Below are 22,212 nucleotides of genomic sequence, written 5' to 3'. Positions count from 1 at the left end.
TAGGTCAGCTATGGAAAAATAAGACTTAGAGAGTTCTGAAACTTTATAATTGTTTTTTTTTTTTTTTTTTTTACCAGAAAGGAACAATAGCAGTGAATGAATAGCATCAAGAGGGAGGAAAAATCAAAAAGCTCCAAATCACATGTTGTTTTGTTGCCAGAAACCGCTGCTCCTGTCATTATCACAGAGGAGAAATAAAATGACATGTTCAATTTCTTTCAACTAGGTCGCCGTTCCCATGAAGACGGTGCAAGTGAACGGCAAACTGGGAACAATCCAAGCAAGCTCCTCAGCAATCCCTCAGCAATAAGAGGGGAATCCCGCATCACCACAACAAGAAAGAATACATTAGATGTAGTCTCAGTTTTTGTTTTTCGCTGTAGTGCTTTTGCAGCAGGTCTTTGGAAAAAATAAAAAATTCGAGTCGCATTTTTAAGGAATGCTTTTTGAAATATTTTTGCACTACAGAAATCATTAAAAATCAAGAAAGAAGAGATCATTCACAATAAGATTCACATCTCTCACTACTAATATAGGGCCTTACGCGTACATGAATGCAGTTTTAAAAGGAACAGCAAGGCAGGGATATAATTACTTTTATTTTTATGAATGGGAAGGGATTTAAATATTTCTTCTTCTTACTTCTTGCAAGGAGAACGTCACTTTGTTAGTAGCCAAACACCTGTAACATTTGTCTGACAGAAGGTGTCATAGGTGGAAGGCTTGCTGTGTATGCCACCTATAATGTCAAACTGCTTCACAAAAACACACGTCTGCCTTTGTAACATATTGCTGTTCCTAAATATGTCCGCTGCCATCCGCACTTGAATTCAGTAGCTGTAACTAGAGCGTTAAAGCAAATATGTGCCAATGAAAGCAAAATTTAATAGTGTGTGAGACTTTCATGTCATTTTCCATTTGCCTTTACCACGATAGCTTTCGAATGCCTTATATTTTTGCTCAGTCAGTGTTATGCACATAATGTTTGTTAAAAAAAAAAATTCCATGTGGGGTGCAATAAGTTTGATTTGATTCTGGACTACTTCATATTTTATTGTAACAAATTAACATTATTTAAAACATGCTTTTTTTTGTATATTTAAGAAAACAGTACATAAATCCATGAGCAGTGCTTTAAGCGTATTATTTTATCGAAATCTGGTCTATAATGCCAACTTCTGCAGTTCAGGACTCTAAGGAGTCAAATAGTAAGGACCGGCTAGTGCCTGTTAGTGCATTACGCTCCTGTTTAAGCTTCTAACCTTCATTCGTGCTGCTGTTAAAAATCTTTCCGTTGCTTTCTGTGTGATATTTCCACCTTACAGTGGAAAACATGGAAAGCATGGCCTTAATGTTTGATATAAGTACATACTGTAAGGTCTTTTTTTCCTTTTTTGACATTTCAACATTTTGAAGCATTTTAAATTAAAAACACAAGAATAGTTTCACCATGAGCAAAGAGATTAGTTTATTGATCATTAAGTCGATAGATAATATAAACCAGCAGTTATAGGAAAGCCTTAGCAAAGGTTACATCTTGATTTAAGCATTATTGCATTCCATTCTGCTCTGTAGGTGAAGTTTATAGTGTGTCAGAGCTATGAGTAATGGTTGATGCTGCCATTAAATAATTTATATTAGACACGGATTAAAGTCCGTGCTGGATCATTAGATCTTTAGAATGAAGGAAAACTTAGTGTCCATATTCAGGAAAAATGTTTGCTGCTGTGTATTTTGAGATAGATTTAAGTAAAGGGAGGGTTGAATAGTTTTATAGGGATTAACTTTAATTCATGTTCACTTCCAATAATTCAAAAACACACTTTCACAGTTTAATTTGAGCTTATGATGAGATTCTGAGAGCTCGTCTCTTCTCTGTTATTCTATAACTACTGAAGTTAACTTTATTATTTTTCATCTACACACAAAAGCCTACAGCAGCGTAACGATGTATATCTTGTAAACTAAAGACATCATTGTGATAGATTTTGCTTCATTCCACCAATTGAGTGAACATTTTATAAGCTATTGCTTTTTATGTTTTAAGTGCACGTTATTTTGGGGGGGAAGGTTGCACATTTAATTTTGTTTACCTGTTTGTTTTTTTTGATTCAATAAATCCATTTTGTAATCAACCAAAAACTTACATGCAGCTGTCTTTTTTTTTTCTTTTTTTTTTAATATATAAATTAGAATGTGTAATCCCCCCGCCCCTCAAATAGTAATGAGACAGATGTTAGGTTAAGCAGAAGGTAGTATGAACCTTGCCCTGGAAGGCATCTCCCTGATGTGTCTGTGCCATTCCCAGCACTGTGGTTTGCTGGAAGACTGTGGCCATCCTGCAGTCCTTATGAAATATATTGTAACCTCTCTGCCACACCACAGATGAGCTGCTATTCCGGGCAGCAGCTCATGGCCGTGACTCATCACTATGTGGTCACACAAAATCACTCTCAAAGAACTTGAACCTTCCCTGTATTCCTGAATCCTGAAACATTAGACTCTATGCCACTTCACTGCCCCCCCCCCCCCCCCCCCCCCAATGAATGATTCAAATATCCTCATTTTATTGCAAATTAAAATAGAAATACATATTTTGTACACGCACGTCCTGTTTTGCCACGAGTGTCTTGTAAAGGCTAGCAGAAAGTGAACACTGGTGCTCTTTAACTGCCTTCTTTCCAGGTGTTCCCAGACAGACGCATTAATTGAAACTTTCATGGTGAAAAAATAAAAAATCAGTGTGCAGAAGGGCGAGCGTGGCTGTGACGGCCGAGAGAGAGAGAGTGAGAGCTGTAAATTCCTGCCGGGACCACAGGCTCTTTAGTGGGTTCAACTTCATGCTCACTCTAACAGCCATTCTAATCTGCCTTACAAATATGTGAAAGGGTGTGTTTGAGTGGGTGGTTGTCTGCGTGTCAGTGGGTGGGTTAGTGCGGGTGATATTTTTGTTGTGAGTTTTTACGTGTATTTGGGCTTGTGCCTTTGTTGCAGGTCCAAACCATTTTAACCATCCTGCCAACGTAAACAACCTCCAAATCAAGAATTACCAGAAGGTCACACCACATAACAGAACAGAAATATACTCATTCAAGTTTGACTCTGGTTACTTCTTGTTTTTTTATGCCTCATTGCTGGGTTTGTGTTTGTTACCCTAAGATATTAAAATGTAGTCCTAAGCCAGGTAATGATGAGACTTTTGACAGCCTCCATGTTGACTGATGAAAAGGAGATCGCAGGCAGTTCAATAAGTTTCAAAGTAATACTAATATATAGCTAATAAATATTTTTTAAAAAGTCCCTCCTTGGCATTAAATGCAAATTCTTCCATAGTCCCGTGAGAAACTTTAATAAACATGATTCATCAACTGACTGGGTATATATATCACCCAGCTTTGTTAGTCTCGACTGGCTGACTTATGAGTGATGGGCACGCTGACTGTCGGCAGGGGTTGCACTCACTTTGTTTTCTGATGTTGGCTAGTCTACAGTGTATCTGATCAATCAATTTAAACAAAAGGCCCGTGAGATTCTGAATGTCTGATGAGGTGAAATCAACACAGTGTGTGTTTAGTTTCAGACCAAGTGCCAGACACAAAAAGAATTCTTTGTTGCACATTTGTATGTAAGTGTGTGCATGTGACTGTGGCTGCACTGTGTCTGTTCTTTGAGTCTGTGTATATCCACAGTGTGAGCCCTCTGTTGCCCTGATCCAGACACATGCAAACATAGCTCAGGACTGATGAGTTCTTCCACTTCAGACTCCCATGGCGTTTTCTCATCACTCATAAAGCCGTCCAAGTCTGATATATGCATGAAAATGAACTGAACACTGGTTAATTCCTGGAGGACGCAGAACCTTTTCTGCCAGGACTGTGGAGCTCGTTTTAAGTTGCTCTCTTTGATGCGTTGCACTCTACCTACATTTAAACTAGTTAACAGCCTGAATTACAAAAAAACACGACCTGAATGTGCAACTCTGACGTTTCTTTCAGTAATATAAACATGAGAAGCTCTTATGCAATAGAGGGAAGCTCAGAGGGGTAAAAAAAAAACACAACGGTGCTGAGAGGTAACTCTGATGCAATGAGATTTGACCCCCAGTTGTGCAATTTACATACCTTCCAGCTACTGGTGTTTTTGTTTCAGATTGTGCTTGTCAGAGCAGGGTTCTAATTAAAAGTGGAGTCCTTAGCTGAGGGCTGTCAGTGTATCACTTTAATAGCACTCTTGGTTCACTATTTTAGTCCTGAAAAGTAATTTTAGGCATTACTCTGTACACTGGCATACTGTACTGTTTCTTTCTATTTTGCTTCCAAGAAGCCAGACTTTGTTTTTTAAGTGGTCTAAAGCATTAGTACAAGCTTCAGTACCAGGCTTTCTACAGGTCGTTCAAAGTTTTTCTTTGGACATCGACTGCTTTTTTCTCTCACCTGACCATTTTCACAGGACTGTTTTTTGTTAAGCCACTTAACACTGACTTATGAATCATTAAAGCATAAAAAAAACACCTAACTTGAGGGATGAGCCAGTGTTGTGTCTACATATAATAGACAACTTAGAAAAGAATCCATTTAAAATTGTATCTTTAGGCACTTTGTTACTAGCAGCCTGTCACAAAGACCCATAATTTGTTTCAGTTTCTTTAGTTGAATCTATGAAAAATGCCAAACATAACTATGTCCTTAAAATTTTGCGGAAACCAGACAAAAGAGGACAAAAGAAAAAAACAATGTGACAGGCTTTAAAAACTACACCAGATGAACAGTATCTGAAAGTCATGTCCTTAAGGAATAGGAAAAAAATCCAGCAAAGACCTGACACAGGACCAGAGAGATTCATTTGGCCCCTCAGTTGATCCATCCACTGTTCACTGACGCCTCATCAGAAATGGGATCAGTGGAATTGTGACTATCAAGAAGGTGTTCTTAAGGAAGGGAAACGGGGAGAAAAGGCTAATGTAAAAAAAAAGATAGCTTTTTTACCTCAGCCCATACACACACAGGAAAAGTCATGGATTGGCCTCCCCAGAGCTGAGACCTCAAAATTATTGAAGCTATGTAGGATCATCTTGGCAGAGAACAGAACAAAATACAGCCGACATCCAAAGAAGAGCTTTGAATGTCCTTCAGGAAGCCTGGACAACTATTCCTGACGAATGCTTAAAGAAATGACAAGAAAACTGCCTCAGAGAGTTCAGGCTGTGCTGAAGAATATAAAAAAAATGAAAAAGATCGACTTTGAAGCTCATTAGAATTGTAGAAATCGCTTTTGCTTTATATGCTGCATTTCCATGTATGTTTGCACATGTTTCAATAAATCACTGCACTCATTTCACATTTTCATAGCAAAATATAAAGATTTGAGGGGTGACTTTTGCATGCTACTGTACAGCTTTACTACAATGCCACACAGTTTTGACTGTCATTAACCTTGAATATGGCTTATACATTTTTTGGTCTAGCTATTGATCAGCTCTCTGAGGCCAGAGATGGTATTTTTTTTTTTTTATTCAGGATTCTTTGACTTCCATGTTTCTCCTAATAATGATTCTGATTAAGAAGCACATGCTAATATGTGTGCGCCAAATGCTCAAATGAAAGCATTTCATTTGAGCATCCATATGTACAGAGATCGGGAGAGAGGTACAACAGTGAGTGTCTACAACTAAACAGGTGGGTTGGGGCTGCATTTTAGCCAGCTGGGGATGTGTTGGGGATCTTGTAATGAATGCAGAAAAGTACCATCAGTTTTTGATCCACCATGCAATACCATCTGTGAAAATGTCTGGTAGTGGCTTAATTTCTCAGTATGACAATGGCCACACACACTCCAATGCAGTAAAAGCATACTTGGATAGATAAACACACAATGGAACACTATCAGTCATGGATTGGCCTCCCCAGAGCTCAGACTTCAATGTTATTGAAGCAGTGTGGGATCATCTTGATAGAGAACACAACAAAAGGCAGCCAACATCCAAAGAAGAGCTTTGAATGTCCTTCAAGAAGCCTGGAGAACTATTCCTGAAGACTGCTTAAAGAAATGACAAGAAAGTTTCCTAAGAGAGTTCAGGCTGTGTAGAAGAATAAAGGTGGTCACACCCAATATTGACTTTGAAGCTTGCTAGAACTGTACAAACTGTTTTTAAACAGTATTTCTATGTATGTTTACATGTTTCAATAAATCCCATTTTCCTAGCAAAAAGTAAAGAAATGAGAGTTGCTCAAGACACAAATGCATCAGTCCTGTAATACAAGAAAACTTGTCTTAGTAGTTCATTAACTTGTTGTTTAAGTAGCTCGTTATGTCAACACAGATTTTCCAGTATAATTCCCTCCGTGAGCTCTCCGATAACAACTACACTCCCAGTTGTGGTGTCACAGTTCCTCCAGAAGACACGGGAATCCTCTGAACACGCCCTTAAGACCTGAACGCCGCATTAATCAGCCCTCTCGTGTGGGCGTGGTCTAATCTAAAGGGGAGGTGTTGTTCGCGAGCGTGTGTGTTTGTATGTGTGCGTGCGTGTGTGAGAGAGAGAGTCCTCCCTGGCCGCATGAGATGACGAGTACCCTGCAGTCTTTGCAGCCTCTGTTTTCGTGTTCTCCTCCTCGTCTTGCCTCGGTGTATCTGTCCGTTCCGGGAATGTTGACCGACGTGGCCTGATCTGACGCTGTCGACTGTCCCTGCATCTCCACACCGCCGCCGCCGCTGCTCTCCGTGTCTGCCTGTGAGGGTCGTAAGCCTGCCCGAACCGATTTCGCTGTAAGGTGGGTGCATGCTACTGAGGGAAGACTCTGCCCTCATGCTTCTTGTATGTCTGTGTAGAGAGCGGTCAGTAGGGACGTGTAGTAAAAGTTTAACGTGCTCGCTGCGGTGACACACGCTGTTATGTGTTTCAGAACACATGTGCGCACTGTGCGTAACCGCTTAGCGGGACCTGCCTCCCTTTCTGACAACGGCGAGTCATTGAACTTTGAAAACAAGTTTATTCATTACGCCGCTCTGTTGCCTTCGATTTGATTGACATTATTGTAAACCTACAAGTGGAAAACTTCCGTTGAAGATACCCCAGCCTGTTCTTTGAAAGTGAGTATCCGCCTGAATTTCGTGCGCTTTCCCAAACACTTCCCAGCGTTTCTTGTGATTCGAGTTCGCCTTTAAGAGCGGTATTCTGATCCCAGTAGCCTGGCTTGTTTGTAGTACTTTGACAGCAGTCTGCAGTGGCCCTTGGCCTTCTTTGTATCTATTAGGATTCTAGCGCCCCCCTCCCACCCTTCCTAAGAGTTTCACCACTTTCGCCTTATCTCCTTATCCCTTTGGCAGCATTTACTCTGGGAGAGAGGGAGGGCGGTGGTGAAGGAAGTTGTTTCCTATTGCAGAGGTTCTCAAAGTGGGTTCCTGGGACTGCAAATGGGTCCTTGAGTGGGTTCCAGGTGGTCCGGGATAAAGTGAGTGAGGAAACATTTTTAAATGGGTTGTAACAAGTGTCACTTTAGTTTGAAGCTGAATCAGTAATGCTCTCTGAGGGTGGAAGCTTCAGTCCAGGCTCCATTATATGGGCTGCTTGGTGAGAAAATTTTGAGGAACCCCTCTCTTCAACCTTTACCCCAAATACTTTAAATTCACAAGGAGAACCCATCTATTGAATGCTTTAATCTGTATTGCACACTGCTTTAAAGGCCCGCTGCAGCACATAAAGTCAACAGCGCAACATTTTGTCTGTTATACAATACTTTGAGAAATATGTTTAATGATCACAACTCTAACAGTGAAAAGATTAGTAAATGAGAGAGCCTGATCATTATCTAATTTAATGTGGAGATACCCTGACAAAGCAACTCTTCACAGATACTCTAATCTGCCTTGTCATTTGGGCACTCTTCCAATCAATTTCTTTATTGGCTGCATGTGGTCTCTGCAGAAAGTTGCATAACCACCCAAATTTATGATTCTGGAGACTATTGATGTTGGCCTGTGTGTTTTGAATACAGATCAGTGTTCTCTCTGGGAATGTGGAGTGGGACCAGAAAGAGAAGCTTGGAGACTGATGCATGACTGATTTTTGTAGGTAAAGAACTTCTGTCAGTGTGCCGTTTGCGAGGGAAAACTTGACAGTCTCTACTCAAAAACCGAGGATTCGCCTCTCACTAAACTCAGATTTATCTGATGATCTTCCATTTTCCCCTCAGACCTCTGTGGTTATATAAAACTAGTAGGCATGAAACATGAATTATGTCCAATTGCTTTGAATCCAACTAGTGTTTGGCAATAAGTTAAAACCTTCCCAAAAAAAAAAAAAACTTTCAGTCCACTAATTTATAGTTGTTGATATAGTCACCAGGGTGTTTGTGCTTCAGACTGATTGACCTAAATGAGGCAATCAGATGAAAACACCTTTGCAGCCATTCCATTCACAAACAGGTGGTGATAACATATGGAGCAGAGTGCAGAACCTGTGGAAAAACTAGCTTTATGTGGCTAGCCTCCCTAGAATGAGCTCTGTGATAGCTTGTTAACTCAGAAACTGTCTGATACATGAAAATGGAGACTTCCACAGTGAGGCTTTGCTATACAACACTAAAGAGTGACTATGCAAATCCAAGCCATTGATGAGAATCTTCATCAGTGTCTGTGCAGAACTTTCAACTCCAGCTAAACACAATAAAAAGGAAGGAAACAACATCCTGTGGCCTGATTGCACTTTAGAAGTTAATCATTTGCTAAGTTGATTCTCAATGAAGTGGATCACTAAATGGCTAAATGAAATGGGGGGGCATGCAAGAACAGCACTAAAAAACCCTGATATTTTACTTAACTTGCCAGTTTCATTTGAGCATTTGGCACAAATATATTATAATGCGAGTGCTTCTTAATCAGAATCATTATTAGGAGGAACATGAAAGTCAAAGAATCCTGAATAAAAATCTATATTACCATCTCTGGCCCCAGAGAGCTGATCAATAGCTGGACCAAAAAATGTATAAGCCATATTCAAGTTTAATGACAGTCACAACTGTGTGGTAACAATATGTCTGCTTATTGTAGTAAAACTGTACAGTAGCATGCAAAAGTCACCCCTCATATCTTTATATTTTGCTATGAAAATGTGAAATGGGTGCAGTGATTTATTGAAACATGTGCAAACATGCATGGAAATGCAGCATATAAAGCAAAACCCAGAATTTTTGTAGAATTCTAACTAGCCTGAAAGTCAATATTTTCTATGACCACCTTTATTCTTGAACACAGCCTGTCTCTCTTAGGCAGCTTTCTTGTATTTTTATTTGTTTTTTATTAGAAATACTGTTTAAAAACAGTTTGTACAGTTCTAGCAAGCTTCAAAGTCAATATTGGGTGTGACCACCTTTATTCTTCTACACAGCCTGAACTCTCTTAGGAAACTTTCTTGTCATTTCTTTAAGTAGTCTTCAGGAATAGTTCTCCAGGCTTCTTGAAGGACATTCAAAGCTCTTCTTTGGATGTTGGCTGCCTTTTGTTGTGTTCTGTCCAGATGATCCTACACTGCTTCAATAACATTGAGGTCTGGGCACTCGGGAGGCCAATCCATGACTAATTGTGTTCCTGTGTATGTATATGGGCTGAGGTAAAGTTTTTTTTTTTTTTTTTTTTTTTGGATGAGGCTTCAGTGAACAGTGGATGGATTCAACTGAGGGGCCAGATGCATTCTTAGGTCAGTGCTGATTTTTTTTTTTTTTTTTTTTCTTTTTTTTTTTCCTCCCCCTATTTCTTAAGGTCATCACTTTCAGATACTGTTCATCTGCTATAGAGGGTTTTTTTTTTTTTTTTTTTAGACCTGCCACTTCTTTTGTCCTCCACTTTTCCAGTTTCCTCAAATTTTATAAAGAAAACACCAGGTTTTCAGGTATAGCAGGGAATCACATAAGTACAAAAATGTTATTTGATGCCTTTCAAACTGTTAATTTTGTAATTTCTGGTGGATTCTGTTAAAGAAATGTAAAAAAAAAAAAAATTATTTTTAGTGACCACTAGTAATGAGGTGTCTCAAGATACAATTTAAAATTGGTTCTTAAAGTTGTCACAACTCATCCCTTGAGTTAGGTGCTTTTTTAACCTTAACGATTCATACGTCATTGTTAATTGACTTAAAGAAAAAAAAATCCTCTGCAAATGGACAGAAACAAAGACTGGACTGAAAATGAGTGCAAAAGTCAATGTCCAAATAAAAACTTTGAAAGACCTTCAGAAATCCTGGAGAACTATTGCTTAAAAAGATTACAAGAAAGTTTGGCTCCCTGGAAGCAAAATATAAAGAAATGAGTGGCTCAAGAGTTTTACACAGGACTGTAGGAAAGTGCATATTGTCTTTCTTGGTTTACTGTCTGTAATGGGGAATTAGCATGACATTTGGTGAGTTTAGCTCGAGGTGTTGATCATATTGCCACTGTGAGCTGTAAATAAAGCATTAGTGATGTGAAACATTTAGCATGAAATATAACATAACTGATTTAAGTGGTGATTTATCGCATGCTGTTTTTATGTCCCTGTAAGTATTGAAATTAAAGTTATTGCTCTCTCCTCAGTCATTCAGTTAAATGGGGTCGTGGGCTCAATAACATGAGATGGCTGCCAAGTGGTGAGACTTGCTTCTCAAACAACTTTGATATGAAGTAGTCTGACCATGGGGCTGCTGCTCCATACTATTTATGTATCGCAAAAGTAAAGGTTTGATTAAGCTGTCATCAAGGTTAAGCAAAAAATGTGTCAAATTTCATGAAACTTGTCCGAGATTGCCCACGCGCCACGTCTTGGTGCAGACTTGGGTCACTTTCTTGAAAACAATGAAAAAGGGCATTGACTTTGTTGGGAGTGTACTCTCCCAGTGCCCTTCTAGTTTGATTATTTTGTGGTCAAATCACTGTGCACATGGCAACTGCCAAAGCTGCGGTTTCATTCACCCCCTCCAGCACCAGTCCTGCTATTTCAAGTCCATGCTAAGTAAGCACAGGCATGATGGGGCATGAACTCTGCACGACTACAGGCTGCCAAAAGGCTGCTGACTGCACGTATTCCAAAGAATTATACAATACATTATACTCCAGTCCCTCGAGGGTTCAGGTTAGTGTGTTTCATAAGAATCTGCAGTGTGTTTGGTTCTGTTTGCGCGTACTGATTTTTTTTTTTTTTAAATAAAATGTTTATGCTTGGCGGTAATCAATCCAGAGATTTGTGTCACAGCCCAAAACTTGAGCCTCATCTTAGACTCTATTACATTTCTTGACGTACAGGTACATGTGTATGTAATGGGTATTTCCGTCGCCCATGCTTTTATGAATATTTCATTTTAACTGTTGTCCAAGGGGAAAAGTAGCAGAGAGATCCTGTTAACTGGTATTGCGGTATAAGAGCCTGTGGTCGTGCTCTAAGCAGCATTCCATCAGGTCTTGCGTCAGCTAACAGTCATTCAGAACTGGTTGGTCTAGGCTTATACACTGTTAATACCCCCTCCCTGATGCCATGACACCATTAACCCAAGCCTGCTCAGGGACCATAGCATCGTTCATGTTATTCCACTGACTCTGGATCTAAAAGCAGAGCAACTTTACCCTTTGTGTTCAGCTGAGCTGTCAGTGATTTAAAAATTATTTAGTGATGTGAGGGACTGCTTTTTGAGTTTGTGGACAAAGGTAAACTTTAGACCCCGTTGCAAAAGCATGCATAATTTTTTGCATTTACTTTGCATCTTCTGTTAAAATTGTATACATTGGATTGAGTATCCCCCAGCACCACAAATTAACATCTCTTCAGACTGCTTACGGAGTAATGAATGCCTAGGTATCTCAACTATAACTGCTGAGCAATCGTGTTTTGCTTTGTGAAAAGTAATTTCTAAGAATCTAAACCGTTGCCAGAGGAAAAACATTGTGGTGTTATTCTTCCCCCACCTCCATACTGTAAATATGGACCTGTATAAACCTGATTCTAACCACTTTCCACTTGTGACCCAAGGAGATGCAGTGCTTGCTTGTCTAAGTACAGTGGATTGAGTTTCTCACTGTCTGGTGTTGGCCCAAATGTAGCTGAAAGCCTGTGTGAGAGGCAAGAATGTTTCCTTTATTCTGTAGGTAACTAAACGCCTAAGGGACCACGAGCTTGGGTAGGTACAGGTAATGTGCTGTGGTTGCACGGCAGTGATGAAATGACCTAATACATAGATCCCCCACCACCACCACCATCTATCTCCTAGTTTCACGATGTGAGATGAAATCTGCAAAGCAAAATCAAAACAAACCATGATTAGATGGCTTCATGTACTACATGATATAATTTTTTTTTCTTTAGAAATAAATCCCAATATTGAAACAGGATTTCTGTCATTGGATATATCTGTTCTGTCCTAAACCAGTTTCTTAGTTTCTCGTGATCTGAGTGTAGCCCCTTTTGACCATAAATTGTATGCATTTATTTTTCTGTACATCTCCTGTGGGTTTTTTTTTTCTTTAAGTATTATTCCCAGATTTAGAAGTGATTAGGATTTTATGTGTTGTACTCTGGTACTTATGAATAGGACTTATGTTAAGTCCTTGTTAAGATTTTTTTTTTTTTTCCCAGACCGCCAAGTTTGTTAGCATTCCTAAGACTAAGTAAGTAAAATAAATCCCATTCCCCTTTCCCTTCAAGTGGTCACATAGAACTTGAGGGCTTTCTGATTTGAATTTTAGTTACAAGGACAGATTTATTTGGGTTTGATCTTTTGTTTTGGTGTGGACGATGAGGCCATGTCACTTGCATAGACTCAATTATTTTATTTTATTTTTTTAAATCCGCTTTACTGTATTGACTAAAAGGAGTGTCAGTTCCTTGTATGTTACAGTGCTGTACAATTTAAAGAAGTTGGGTGCCACCATGTAACTTGTAAAGATGGTGTCATGAGAAGGCAAATACATCTAATGGAGCCCCTTGGGGCCACCACTGCAACCAACTCGAGTACAAGCATCATTGCTCCCAAGCCTGGTCCATTCATCTATGCCATTGCATAAGACCAGTTCTCCAAAGCAGCCAAATGAAATCCTCATCCAATTAGGCACTGTCCACGTTTCCAAAAGGCTTTTCTCTCTTAGACTGGTGCTATTCAGCCTACCCCGGCATGACATCAGGCCCTCTCTTATAGCCCCACTTTACGCTGCTGCTCACAAATAATGAAAGCTGCCAATTAATGACTAATCAACATGTGCAACAAGCACATCCAGTGAGGAGTGACTACCATCTAATCTGCTGATTAAAACAGAAGACAGAGATGCTCTGTTCAACTTTTTCTTTCTGTCTTTCAACATTGCATTGCTGTAAAAACAACAGCCAGCTCTGGCAACCTTACTTGACAGGCTTAAATGTTGATAATTGCAGGTATTTGCAATTTTCAATGGTTATTTGTGAGTTTAATATCCTGTAATCTATGCAGTGAATGGTATTTGTTAAGCAATTTTCAAGATCTAAAAAAAGACATCAATTTTTAAATAAACATATGGAGCTGAAGGTACTGGAGAGTAAATCTCCAGCTCACAGCAACGTAGTATAATTGAGTATATGTCGAAGTGCTCCACCCTTTCCATTCGCTTTGTCATGTTGTATATTTCTGTAGGTTGCCATGCCATAAGAAGATTTGATAACTCACAGCTTTAAAAACAAAATATTATCACTTAAGGTATCTGGCTACTTTAAGCATATACAGAAAATCTTTGACCTCCCTCCCTCAGGGTTGAGTTACGGTCACTATGTTCACTTCAGTGGGTTCTTCACAAGTCCCCAGACACCAAGTTGGAGCTGTTCCAATTCTTGAATTAAGACGCTGTTTATGGTCTGGACTGAAGCACGGCAGGATGAGGGGAGGGTTGAGACTGTGAGAGTTTGGAGAAGGGGGAGGTAGCTGGTGTGTGTGAGCATTGGTTAACAGCAAGAACCAGAGACCGGGTACGCTTGCTGTGGTTGTTGTATTTGAGAGACAGGTGTAACCAAAGTCTGATCTCTTCAGATTTAGAAAGTTGGATGACAAACCACTGGCTTTTTTTTTTTTTTTTTTTTTATCTTTTTGTCTCACAAACTTTGGGCTTCATAATTTATTCCATATCAAGAAATTTATTTCTTGATTTATTTCTTTCTGATTTATTTATTTTTTGTACACTTAGGAGCAGTGGCAATAAGCTATAACTGGCATTGTCAAAGTCAAGCAGGCCAACAGACCAGACAGCAACCATCTGGCAAACACTTGCCAACCGGTTGATGAATACACATTTTTCCCAATAGGTGGTTGCTAAGGGGATTGCCAACCGATCTCTAGTCATGGATGGATGGATGGATAGAGAGGACTTTATTTTCACTGTAATTATTTGTTTGGTAGCTCTCAGAGAGACCAGTTGCAATCCATCAATTTTCTTACGCTTATCCCAGTTGTATCACCTCTAAACTTTTTAGTGGAAAACGCACAGCTGTTTACAAAGTCAGCACGATTTGACAACATTAGCATTCATTCAATATTTATTCAGCAAAAGTCAAGATTTGTGCTATAAAATTGAAACATGTCTAAAAGACATCTGAGGGCACTCTCAGACAATAAAGGTCTCTCTCTAGTGACCATTTTAAAACTGATGGTTAGTCATGTGAGTCACTGCAGTCAGTTCTTTTCCACACCTATCTTTGAACTCTGACTTCATCTTAACTAAACACTTAAGATAGACACATAAGCACCATTCAAAGTACTCAGTAGGACTAAGATAGCAACACAGGCACACATGTAAGCATGCTGTTATTGTAGGGGTGGCTGTGGCTCAGGATGGGCCTAACATGGACTGGCAGTAACTGGATGTTCATGATTTGATTCCAGAATGCTCTAATCTGCATATCAAAGTGTCCTCGGACAAGATCATCAATCCAAAGACTGTGAGGCAAGAAAATCATATGCATCCGTTGTATTTTTCTCTAGATTTTATTCAGTTTGTTTTCATTTGGCAATTCGTTGGTTTTATAATAGCTTTTTCAGGTCTACTTGGAGTCTGCTTGGAAAGTTTCACGTTTGGTCTCTGATTTAAAAACCAAAAAAAAGTAAATCTGTCTTAATCAGACCACGTCATACTAGTAGACTCAAAATAATAATGGCTGTGTACCGAGTTACTTTTCTCTGCCCTTTGGGTTGGAAATGGTCTCTCTTCACGCCTTTGACACTTTGATTTGAAGATAAGTGATGTCGACCTTGTTCCAGCTGCACTTTCTGTGTCAGTGATGCCCCAGGGCTGCAACAGGACTTTCATACATCCCAGAACAAGAGCTGAGTATAAGGGCTGTATTTCCCGCCATGTAGTCTGCATCATAATCACAAGATTGTCATATGCAGGGATATAAGAGGCTGCTTCTATTGAACCTTACAATAAAACATTGCTGTTTTTGGCAACCGTTTTAGTCTTAGTCCTTTGGACGAAAATGCTGTTTTAGTCATTTCTAAATGTGATAGTTTTAGTCGACAAAAATGGCTTGTTGAACAGATTGTATTAATGTTTCTAATTGTAAAATATCCAAAATTGTTTCACATGTTTTCCCCAATGGGATCACAGAGAAATTTGATCAAAGGGTGATCAGTGAGTGCTCAGAATCCCTGCAGGAGAGGGTGTAATGGCCAGGAATTTAGCAAAAACATTTGGTGAAAAAGATAGAAAAAGGAGTCCTGTGCAGGTGCTGACTCCAGGGCATTGCTCTGATAAAAATCTAGGTTTCCTACCACTAGCTGACCCCTTTGGACTCAAAAAGTCACCTTTTGACCTTATGATACCCAACTAGGAAGCTTACAAGCTGTACAAGTGTGTGTTGTATATGATCGCACACTAGATACACACTGAATCACTGCATGATATTTAAACATATTGGAGCTCACTATATTGCCTGTACTTTGTCTGTCAGCCTATGGGAAAGAATGCTCTCTGCATACCAAAGATGACTGAGTAGAGTTGGACAGCCACCTGTTAAGCTGTGTCCAGTCTAATCAGCTGGAATTAGGCTGACTGCAGTGAACACATTTTACAATTATATACACAACGAGAGTAGTTGACACAGCTGAGCTGTACAGATCCTACCATTGAGCCCTGTGTGGTTTTGGTTTATCATTTTTGAAGCCAACAATTCTGTCTGTCTGTGTGTGTGTGTGTGTGTGTGTGTGTGTGTGGTTTTATTTTGTTGTAGGGTTAAGTTGAATTTTAAAGTCCAAAATGATCTGATTTGACAATGAATGGCACAGAGGACTGTTACAATCAATACCACATCTCATCTATTTGATATAATTACACTGATATTCATGTTGAGTTTAAGAATCAACTTCTTTTAGTACTTTTCTCCTAAAGGTTTGTTAATTATTTACTACTTTTCTTCCATTTATAATTTATAATTCATGTGAAATGGATCATGTTTCTGGATGCTCGTCTATAAATTATTGCACTATTTAGTCTTTTCCCAATTAGGAAATGGTGGGAATATAGTACTATACCATACTATTGAATGTCTCAGAACATGGATCCGAGCAGGAAGGAAGGTATGCTGTGATTAGACAGCTCGATATGGCAAACTGACAAAAAGCCAAAACAAAGAAATACAAACTGAAGAGACAGGTTGGTAGACCAAAGGGCATGAAGTTGGTCATGAATTTTTTATTTTATTGTATTTTTTTATTAAATCAAACTAACTTCTCAGAATCCTGCTTCCAAAAGTTGTGGTATTGTGTAAAGTGTAAAATGTAAACTAAAACGAGAATGCAGTAATGTTTTTTTTTTCTTTTCTCTTTTTCCCCAAATTATTTTATACTACAACTACAACTTTTGCCAAGTGCACTTGTAACCTGTGTGCTCATAGCAAGCCGGATGGCACCTCTCACCTTTAGCCTACAGAGCACAGCGGCCATGATTTCCAAAAAGATAGTAAACTACTTTGGCTGTACCATCTAAACCTAATGACGCACTGACAGAAAAGGAAGAGGTGAGTTTTAACAGCTCCTCTTGAAGGTCTTGTGATTATGCTGTTTGACACCCATTCTATCTTGTAATGTGGACTGTTGACAGTTCTTTCTCTTTGATTTTCCCTGCATGATGGAAATGTTAGTATGGATACTGCCCCTGAATCAGAAGTTTGTCTTTTGCGTTGTGTAGGATTGTTAACTACAACACTAAATGGTTTGTCCTCATTTTTCCATGACGTGGACAGCTAAGTAGTATATTGTAATAACAGCTTGCACATATGATCTGTTGTTATTTACTGTGGTGGGGGAGGGCAGTCTTATTTATTATTAATGATACTGTATAGGGCTGCAACTAATTACTATTTTGATAGTCGATTAGTCATCGACTATTGAAACAATTAGTCAACTAATCGGATTATGAATCACATAATTATGAAATGGCACTTATTTAGCTATCACCTTTTACATTTAGCATAAGGTTATTTAAAATGTGGTAGTAAACACAGGGAAGATGGATACTTCATTCAAAAATTTTAATCAGGTTTGCTGCTGATATAAATTTAACGGTCCATTTTTTCCAACCATAAAAAAATATATAGTACTTTTTTTTTCCCCTGTAAAACAAAGTTGGCACAGTTTCACCAGTAGCCCCCATGACTAAACATGCCGCCGAGTGCTATCCGGTCTGTAAGGCTGACGTGATTTCCGGGTCCAAACGCTCCTAAATAAACAGCAATGGCATAACCAATGACTGTTCGCTATTAAAGATTATTTTAACATATCTTATCAACTGCAGCCATTTCCGCTTCTCTTTCTCATCGGTAAAATGACAGCTGACTGTGTTTCTTTGGAGTCGGATCGGCTAAAACAACCAGGGACACAGCATTGCGGCATATTGATCACGTGACAGTTTAGACCTGAAATGGAGTTCTATCTCATCACTTAACAACCGGATTGCGCAGGTGTGAAGCTCGCCAGAGATAGACGGACAGGAAGACGTCCTCACTCCGTTAAAAATATATCAGTAATAAAAAAACGACTATTATCGACAATTAAATTCGTCATCAACTATTTTTATTGTCGATCATTGTCTACAATGTTGACTAATCATTGCAGCCCTAATACTGTATAAGGGTCAAATGTGAATATATGTGTATGTTTGAGTCACACGGGTTGGAAAAGTAAATCTCTGCTTTGCAATCCCTGATTTCCTTTTTGAATAGGTGTGTTTGCTTTTTGTGCTGCATTTACACTAATGTTATTAGTTACAGAGGCTCAGCCTGCAACTTCTAAAATTTTCTTAACGTCTATCAATGTGCCAGTGAACTCATCCACTGACTCACCACCATGTAATACAGGAGAACTGTTCAGGGAAATGTTTCTACTGGTTAAATGAGGCTTTAATTAGCCAAGGTTTCTGACCTTACCTTTGGTATCTCTGCAGGGCTTATCACCTTGGGATGTTAAAGCTGGACCCTTGAGGTATAAGCACATATCAGTGCATTAACAATTAGACTGACTAAGCATGCAGGCCATCTATTTGTTCAAGAGCAAATTCTTTTCACACCTTTTCTGAGTATAACTCCAGAGCTCTAAGCAAACACTGCGCATCAAGCACTGTATATGTTGCACGGTACAGTATAATATATAAGGCCAAAGTGTGCTATTTAAACAATTTTCCATTTAAACAACATCCTCTGGCAAATAAATCAAATTAACTTTCAAGGAAAGTAAAGTTGTAACTGAATAATTGCCTTAGCCCTAACTGAATAATGGCTTATTGGCCCAGTGCAATGTTGTGTAATACTGTGCCCTGGCTCATAAAGAGAAAAATTGCATATAGCCACATTGGTGCTGACTGTTTTCTAAATATGTAAGATTTTGATAGCTTACACTACATAAATCACAGAAAATCTAACTGGAAACATGCCCAGTTCTCTGCAGTAAACATCAAGTTCCTGTTTTGTGTTATGTTAATTATATATTACCATAAAACTTTAAGCAATTAAAGCAGCAATTAGTATTTTAACAGTATTTTAGTAGGTGTGAGTAAGAGTTTGTCCACACAAAGGCCATATATGCATGGTTTGCTTTCACGTTTAATTTATTTTAACTTCAATAATACACAGTCAGGTTTGCCATGCTAGTTGATTCTCTTTATTTCGGACATATAAAACAATAAACCAACATGCATATATTGGCATATACGTATACACACAGACATGCCTATGTATACACATTTACTGTTTCATTTTCACCCAGAGAACCGCAACACACTGAATATTTCTTTTCTGGACTGTTCTCTGTAAGCCCTAGAAATGGTTGTGTGGGAAAATCCCAGCTGAATAAATGGCCAAAACCATTCCAGATTGAAAGTCACTGAAATCACCTTTGTTCAGCAGGTCTTGTCTGTGTCTACATGGCTAAATGCATTTAGTTGCTGTCGCATGATTGGCAGACTGGATATGTGCTTTAATAATTAGGCGAGCAGGTGTACCTAAAAGTATCTGAGTGTAGTTGTAATGGGCTGATACTGTGTAAGTTTTACGATAAAGTTAATATTATGGTGAATTTTTAAAGCGTTCTACCTTCCATAGCCTGTTTTAGTGGTCTCACAAAAGACAGATTTATGATTTATGACTAGCATTGAGACTGTTGCGTTTGAAGTCCACCATCTAACAATCTATCGTCATGCAAGTTTGAGCAAAAACACCTTAATTAATCCAGATCTAGTAATCTCACTGCCACTGCACCCCAAAGTCCCCCATTCTACTATGATAATTGTACTGTCAAAGTCATAGATGGTTAGGTTTCAGTACACTGTTCAAGTGGAAGGAATTGAATCAAAGGGCTCTGAAAGGGTTTAATCCCTGCACTGGAATGGCTTTGATTGTGTCAGGCAGCAATTAACATCACAGGTGCATGTATGTTTCGGCAATATCAGTCACTGAAAATAACTATCGTGTATGAGCTCTTTGAAACTTGCAGCATTTTTTTTTTTAATGCAGCATCAAGCACCTGCACTTTTTCCCATGTTTTATCACGCACAGTTGAAACTAACCTTGCAGTGCACACCTGTATTGTTGAAAGACCAAGTGTAGCTTTTATTTTTGTCATATTATGTTTTGTGTTTAACCCTGACAAAATCAAAGTTGCTTATTTTGATTAGGATTTAACCTTCAATGAAGCGCAACCATTTTGTTTGGCGTCCAGCTTAGTTAGTTGAAGCTCACTTGTTTCTCTTTCACAACCCCCTGATTTCTGGAAGAAAAATAAATAAACCAGCCTCGCTCGACCACAGATAGTAAGATTGTGGCACTTAATGAGGGGTGGCTCGGAGCGTTTAGGTTGATGTAAATTAGTTTTGTTTTTGTTGTAAACTGTGTATCTGTAAATGGTGAGTAAATGACAAGTTGTTCTTATTTGCCAGCCAGCTAGGCCCCACACATGGATTGACAAAGTCTCTCTCACACACACACACACTCTCGCACAGATAGCCATGCACATGCACACAGTCATTACAAGCAAGCCCTTTCAGTGATTCTAGTGAGCATGGTGCCAAGCTCTTTGTTTAGACTGCATTCATAGTTTGGTAGGTATTTGCAAGTCCAGTTTTGGAGGTTTATTTTAGGGCTTCAAAAAATGCTGGAAATTGACAGCTTTGTTATATCTTGTCAGTTGACAATTTCAAGAGAACTTATCTTTTTGAAAGTATGATAAGTAACACATCTGCATCAAAATGAAGAGTGTGCCAATTTCATTTCCGTCATTTTGCCAGAAAGGTGAATGTGAGTGACAGCTGACTCAGCTGGAGACAGAGCAGTCACATCACTGTATACAAATCAGATATGATGGGACTCTCTAAACATGACTAGATTCTCAAAGACCACCCCCCCCCCCCCCCCCCCCCCCCCCCCCCCCCCCCCCCCCCCCCCCCCCCCCCCCCCCCCCCCCCCCCCCCCCCCCCCCCCCCCCCCCCCCCCCCCCCCCCCCCCCCCCCCCCCCCCCCCCCCCCCCCAAAAAAAAAAAAACTTCTCAAAAAGAAGAGCCTACACACCCACGCACAAGTATTTGCAGCATAGTGGACGCAAACATCCACACATGCCGATGTGCGCACGTGTACAAGCAGAAACAAACACACATAAACACTGTTTGGCAGAAATGCACACATGCAAACACGGCCTCACCGCAAGGGCAGCTGGCTCATGACCGCTAATGCAAGCATGAGATAATATTAGCTGTCTATAAAATGCCAGGTCCTATTTTTATAATATGAACTGGAGGTCACGAACTGCTGCATAAAAGACCATCACAGTTATGAGCCTGAGCTGCTTGGCTCCAAATATACCCCAGGGTATAACTTCAGACCTGGATATGTGCCTGCAGGGTATTTTTGGGTCAGTGTTTACAGGTGTTTGTTCAGTGGCAGCAATGCCAAGAGGTTAGTAGGATACCCACTTTAAGAAGTTCAAATACACTGGAGTTCATGTTGTTGAAATTATGGTTATTTTGACCAAGGATAACCGGGAGGCAGGGGCTTGGAACAGAAGCACATATTTTTAGTACCGTAAAGCGCAACATCTGTTGCAGTTATTTTAACAAAGACCACAGCTCATAAGATTGTTCAGTGTGTTATTCATGTATAACCGAGTTATGGAGAAACTGTCGGTCGCTTCAGATGCAACTTGGAGAAATAAATCAAGAATGCAGCGAATACAGGAGTCGCAATGAGACGTTTCATGCTCCACAATGGAGACTCTCATAATAAAGGCCGCAGATAATTTACAGTAAAGCAAAAGTTAATGTAGAAATGTACCATGTTAGTAGTGGAATGTTAGTTTAGCTGTTATGTAAATGAAACATAATGGTTTGTCTTGGTTTCACTGAATTCACTCTTATAGCGGTAACACCACAGTTTCAAGTAGCCTTTGTTCTCCTGTAAACCAGCTTAACCCTACAGAAGGTTAAGCTGGTTTCAAATATGAAAACCTGTGTGTGTGTGTGTGTGTGTGGTGTGTGTGTGTGTGTGTGTGTGTGTGTGTGTGTGTGTGTGTTTTTATTAATTTAACTCCCCATCTCTCCAAAATGTATGAAAAGTGGCCTTTTTTTTTTTTTTTTTTTTTTTTTTTTTAACCTTTTGGATTCACAGTAACATACAACATTCATTGAACAGGTATAACAATAAACTCTGAAACAGGTGCAGTTATTAAAAGGTTAAAACAACCATTGTTCCTTCTGTG

The 22,212-nt window shown here is 39.4% G+C and overlaps 2 protein-coding genes across 8 annotated transcripts in view; both read left to right on the top strand.

The window, feature by feature from the left end:
* cobl (cordon-bleu WH2 repeat protein) overlaps positions 1–2,119 on the top strand; it is a 53,274-nt gene extending 51,155 nt beyond the window's left edge. For all 7 annotated transcript variants that reach the window (XM_030750319.1, XM_030750320.1, XM_030750324.1 and 4 more), the window contains one exon: positions 227–2,119. In XM_030750319.1, coding sequence (XP_030606179.1) covers positions 227–310 — 84 coding nt within the window. In that variant the 3' untranslated portion in view covers positions 311–2,119. The remainder of the gene's footprint in view (positions 1–226) is intronic.
* A 4,454-nt stretch (positions 2,120–6,573) lies between these two features.
* grb10b (growth factor receptor-bound protein 10b) overlaps positions 6,574–22,212 on the top strand; it is a 69,928-nt gene continuing 54,289 nt past the window's right edge. The window contains exon 1 of the mRNA XM_030749775.1: positions 6,574–6,770. The gene's annotated coding sequence lies outside the window, so the exon portion shown is untranslated. The remainder of the gene's footprint in view (positions 6,771–22,212) is intronic.

The sequence above is a fragment of the Archocentrus centrarchus genome, chromosome 16 (genome assembly GCF_007364275.1).
Source record: "Archocentrus centrarchus isolate MPI-CPG fArcCen1 chromosome 16, fArcCen1, whole genome shotgun sequence".
Classification (NCBI taxonomy): Eukaryota; Metazoa; Chordata; class Actinopteri; order Cichliformes; family Cichlidae; genus Archocentrus; species Archocentrus centrarchus.
Note: the sequence above shows the minus strand (reverse complement) of the source record. Positions and strands in the feature narration are given on the sequence as shown.